This window comes from Calliphora vicina, chromosome 1 (genome assembly GCF_958450345.1).
Source record: "Calliphora vicina chromosome 1, idCalVici1.1, whole genome shotgun sequence".
In the NCBI taxonomy this organism is placed as follows: Eukaryota; Metazoa; Arthropoda; class Insecta; order Diptera; family Calliphoridae; genus Calliphora; species Calliphora vicina.
The window spans coordinates 3126387-3132069 of record NC_088780.1 but is presented as its reverse complement, the minus strand read 5'-3'; the positions used below and the strand labels follow the sequence as shown (position 1 = coordinate 3132069).

Sequence of the window (5683 nt, the reverse complement as noted above, 5' to 3'; positions counted from 1 at the left end):
CTTTATCGGTCATAAATGTTTAATTTATATATGTATCTACACAAATTTCGCTCCAAATAAGTTTTGTATATACAAAATTCATGTCAAAAATTTTTATTATGATCGGTCCATAATTATTCATAGCTCCCATATAAGACCCGCTTCCGGAAATCACTTTAAAGTGCATAAATCTGTTAAAAATGATGGTATACATACAAAATTCATGATAAATAACTTCCATATAGACACAAATCATGCGACCTAATTTCATGGTGATCGGTCCATAATTGGACTTGTAATCCGGTTATTGAGCAAAAAAGGTGAAAAATTGGTATTTTTTGTTAAAAATGGGTATTTTTGCGATTTTAAGGCACTCGGTGCATCTTTTTCGGGTAGGTATGTTCCGTACTTTTTTTTCTACTATTCAATATCTACAACTTTCCTTCAGCCACAAAAGAGATAGTCCGTACGGTATACGAGATATAACCGTGCTAAAATATAGAAAAAGTGATAAAAATCCACCTTGAGGAAAAAAAATTCGTATGGTCATTAAATTATTACGGCAGCCAACTTGACAAAACTAATGATGCAGAAGTTCTTATTTTAGGGGCTACTTTCACGTGCAATTGTCAGAATTGAGTCCCAAAGCAATGAACTGAAAAATGTTGTACTGTGTTAAGAAAAAAAAAATAAACAAATCAGCCCTATTCTAGAAAATTCAATAAAAATTTTAATAAATTTCCTACAAAATTCTGTTGATAAAAAGTCCATGTTTAAAATTAAAAAAACTAAATGTTTAAAGCTCTAACTGTCTTTAAAAGCTAAGCTGAACTTTGTTTTAAAAAATCAAACTTGTAGAGAGAATTATTGTATTATTGAATATCAATTTAAGAATTTATAATTTGGAATATATTAATTTTAATCAAAAACATTTGCAAACCCGCTAGAATTTTTAAAACCTATTTCTAATCTAAACGTTATTTAAAAACAATTAAATATTTAACTTTAGAATAGAGCTGATTTGCTTAAATCAAATTAATAATTTTATTTTATAAATAAAAAAAACTGTCTTTGTTCTCATTCCTAGTTTATATAATTCGTCTTTCTGACTACTACTTAGATTAATTTAACCTCAAATTCATGTATTTCAATTAAATATTTGCACAAAATTATAAATAATAAAACTAAATACATATGTAGTATATACAATACATACAGACATCTACAAATATAAAAAATAATAATCAATAATTAAAATAAACAAATTGACTGTCTGACTAACTGACTTTTCAATCTTATCAGAATTCAAAATTCTCTCAACAGCAAATAGGACGACTCTTGAAATAAATCATGTCATTATAATTTATATTTCTATTCATTTGAGATTCATATCACTTTGAATTCAATTATTTCAATTTTTTTCTTTTATTATTTTAATTACTATTATTTGTTTTATTTTATGTTTTTTTTTTGTTTGATTCATTTAGAAAAATAAAATGAAAACCTTGACTTTCCTCTGCTTATCATGGGTTCTTTGTAAAAATTCTGTATTCAGTTTTGAAAACTGTCTTGTACTTTAACATTTCTTCCTAATTTGTTTGATTTAGTTTTGGTTTTTAGTTAAAAAACTGACCTTTTAATACCTACATACTTAAATTATAAAATATTTACACAAAACGTATAAAACTATTTGAGAGAATTTACTTTATGAAGAAACTATTACTTAAAAAATGAAATAATAATAGTAAGAGTAAGAGTAATAAGAAAAATAAAAGCATAACTTAAATTTAAACTTCCGTTGGTTCAGCATCTAAAGTGCCCTGAGCACATGACTGTGCTGCTGCACAACTAAGATTCTTGGAACTTTTGAACAATAAATTATACAATTTATGTTTTACTGGTAACTTTGGAGTGTTGTTGTTGTTTTTGCTGCTGCTGTTGCTGTTGTGACTGCTGATGCTGCCACCGACGCAGATGCCACCGCCACCGATACCATGGCCATTGAGCGGCACTTGTTCAATTATTGTAATGCCTCTTTGTAACACCGGACGTGGCTTTTTATTAGCATGTTGGCTTTTCAGTTCGTCGGCCTCTATTAAAGTCTTTTCAAAATTCTGTTGCTGCTTGCTGAGGCTGAAGTTGATGATGGTGCTGCAACTGCTGTTCGCCCTCAGCGGCACTGCATGACAATTGTTATTGTTGTTGTTCATGAAGCAGGCGGGTACGGAATTGGTGCCATTGCTGACCACCGAACTTTGAGGTGTCAGATATTTGGCCGATGTGGTGGAGTAAGTAGAGACTCGACTGCTGTTTCTTTTCAGATTCGAGTTGCCATATTTCGAGCCACTCATGCGACAGCTGGAACTGCTCTGTCTTTGTAGTTGTGAGTCCCTGCACAAAGCATTTAGACCCACCAGTCTTTTCACACCCCGCCTTACTCTCTTGTTGCGGTAGGCAAAGATGAAGGGAGAGCTGAGATTAGCCAGCAGTATCATAAAGATGGCTAATTGACTCGATTCCTCGAAGTTGGCCGCAGGTACACGACACTGTAGTAATACTAAGAAGCCAAAAGGCAAGTAGGAGACCAGGAACATTATTACCACCAAAATGCTGATGCGCGCCGCTCTAGACTCGTCCCGATATTTAAAGAGGGACGATGCATTCGATAGTCGATGACGCAAAGAAGACATGTAGCTCAAGGCCTTGGGTGAGGCGTGAATGGTGGGTATTTGTAGCGACTGGTGATGATGCAGATGCTGGTGATTTTGGTGAGTGGTTCTGGTGTTGTTGGGGTTTTGTTGAAATGAATGTCTATTCAAATGAATACTGGGTAGATTTTGTGGCAGATGTCCGCCTAGGAGATGTGGCGAGCAAGTGTTCTCGTTTAAGGGTTGAGGCAGAGTAACACTTCGTTGTAGATTTGGCGAAGAGTGGACTTGGCGTATGCCCTGCAGCCTGTTGTTGTCACACAGATCCTGCGAGGATGTGGCCAATAGCTCTAGTTGGCGGGTGGAATAGTTGCGTTTTATCTCACCACTGGCTGTCTGTAGAGTGAGTATAATATTTTGTTGCTGCTGCTGCTGAGCATTAACTGTTTCGGCAACAGGTATCACTATGAGCTGATCATTTGTACTGCAATTATCAGCCTCATCGGACATACCGTCATCCGAAATGGGCGGCAATAGCACTTTGGCCGCCGAGTCCCGCCTCAGACAGGCGGGAGAGCCTCGTTTTTGATTATTATCGATTTGCATTTGTAAGCCTCCGCACTGGGAGGAGGTCGAAGAAATCGAATTTCTATGGGCACATAAACTATTTGAATACTGTTGGTTGGCCACCGGGGGGCCATGCGTTAGATTCAAAGCACTTTGTAGCAAAGGGGATGAACCATTTTGACGCATTCTCAGACCATTTTCGCGAGCCTCACTGAAAATACGCCAATACATGCCGCACACAAAGCCAAATGGCAGCAGAATGATGAGCAGGAAATATAGACAGGAAAACACCATGCTAAAGATGTTGTTCACCGAGTTGAGTGTGAAGAAGGTGGTGGAGGAGTCGGCAAAGCGTTTTTGTTTGCTAATAATGGTCTCCGACTCAAAATCAATTTCGCGGAAGGCCGACAAAGCACCAAACAATATGCCCATAGCCCAGGTAATGGCTATCAGAACCCAAGATTTCACTCCCGATATGCGGCTGTGATAACGCAAGGGGTCCGTCACGGCACACCAGGTATCACCCACCACCAGGAGAACACCCATGGATCCCAAAGCAGCGGCCATATCTATGGCCCAGGATCTCATTGTGAGCAAGGGTAAAGCTAAACGTTTGACATCATCTGATTCCTCGCGTTGCATACCATCCGGCAACTGGATTCTGCCCTCCTCCTCAATTTCTGTGATGACCAAAGTTTCACTATTCTCATCGATGGTCAATTCACGGCAGTAGGTGGCATTGCACTTGTAAATGGTCTCGATGGTACGAGGGCCATTCTCGCCCTTGGCATTCTCACCATTGCGCGACACATTACGTCTCAGAATGATGCCCTCCTGCTCCACTAATTTACCATTGTGACGAATAGTCATTTGGTGATTGCCAGCCTTTGAATAAAACTCAATGCTGTCATCGTTTGTGTTGGTTGTTAAGAAACTTAAACCAGACTGGCTGGAACCGGTTGTAAGACTGCTGTCGTTAGAACCGCTTTCGCTGTCGCCATCGCCAACAATGCCACCACTTAGAAAAAAAGTGGGAGCTAAAATAAGACAACCAGCCAAATTAATGATGAGCAGATTGATAGTAAAACGATTCGCTGTGGTTCGCAGACCGGGTGTCACCCAAAAAGCAGCCAAAGCCAAGAAATTTATTATAAACGATAGCAAAAGCACGGCAAATATCAAAAAGTCTATTGCCATTATTATTAAGCATAATACTTGTGGTGAGTTAAAAAACGACAGCGCGTGTTCACTTTAAGACTCATTTAGAAATCAATTTTTATTAATTCTATTAATACATTTATGCTGCTTTGGGCTGGTTTATTTATTTATTTAGTTTTGTTTGTTTATAATGTTTTTGTTTTTGCTTTTGCTTTTTCTAACACAATTTTAAAACTTCACTTTTAGAGATTTACAGTTTCTCTACAATGTTTTTGTTTGGTTTGTTGGGTTAGACGTGTTTTTTTCTGAAGTTTTTTTCAGTTTGTTTTGGTTTGAATTTTCTCTATTTCTACTTCAGTTGTAAAGTTTGTTTTACAGATTTTCGTTTGATTTTTTTTACTTTTTTGTTGTTATTTGTGTTGTGTGTATTTATGAAATTCTTTGTTAGAGAATTGGACACAGTATGTCTTAATTACTGTTTTCACTTCTTGTTTGGTTTTTGTTTTAACAGATTTTCTTTGCAAACACTTTAAAATTAAACACTTTATTTTGTTTAATTATTTATTTATTTAAGTATATTTGTTAACAAAATATTTATTATTTTTAACACATTTGTTTTATATCATCATGATTCTCATTTAAACGCTTAATTTTTCTTGTTTCTTTTTTGGTTACGGAACGCGTATTCTGGTTTTTTTAATTTGATTTTTTTCCAGATTACTTTCAATATTTCTGTTTAAATACACAATATTTTGTTTTAGTTGGATTTTGTTATTTGAACATTAATAAAATACAATTTTTGTAAATCAATTTAAGAAAAAATTAAATAACTAAAGTTTATTTATGTAGTTTTCTTATTTGTGATTTGAGGTGTTGCACTTTGTTTTTAAATTTTGTTGTTGTGGTGAGTTATTGAATTTTTTTGGTTTTAAAAGCATTTACAACGCGCCAATTTGTGAGTTTCTGAAAATACGTTCTGCACTCTTAAGCGTTTCAAGCACAACTGATCGTTGAGCATTTGCAAATGGCTTTTTGAGTACACGACTGGTATATAAAGCCAATTTACAAAGCACGCGAATAACAACAACTGTTTTAACGAGTATCTGTGAGTGTTCGTAATGAGTGTGTGCTTGTTTGGTTGGTTGATTGTTTGTGGGTGTGTGTGTGTGTGTGTGGATACGTTTTCAGAAAAGCTCTCCCATTTAACGGCCTTTAGCTGTGGTATTGCGGACTGAGATTTTGTTTTGGTTTACGTTTGTTTGTTTGTTTTTTTTACGATTTTGCGGTTTTTTCAATTATAATTCTGATCATGAGCTAAAAGAGAGCATTGA

The 5683-nt window shown here is 35.7% G+C and overlaps 1 protein-coding gene across 1 annotated transcript; it reads right to left on the bottom strand.

Moving 5' to 3' along the window:
* Window positions 1-977: 977 nt before the first annotated feature.
* Window positions 978-5483, bottom strand: LOC135949240 (uncharacterized). The gene has a single exon (XM_065498738.1). It carries the CDS (start codon window positions 4389-4391, stop codon window positions 1767-1769), a length of 2625 nt encoding a protein of 874 aa, XP_065354810.1. The 5' UTR covers window positions 4392-5483; the 3' UTR covers window positions 978-1766.
* Window positions 5484-5683: the final 200 nt, after the last annotated feature.

Excerpts from the sequence above, each read along its gene's own strand:
- LOC135949240 (XM_065498738.1), bottom strand. The coding sequence starts at position 4,391 with ATGGCAATAGACTTTTTGATATTTGCCGTGCTTTTGCTATCGTTTATA.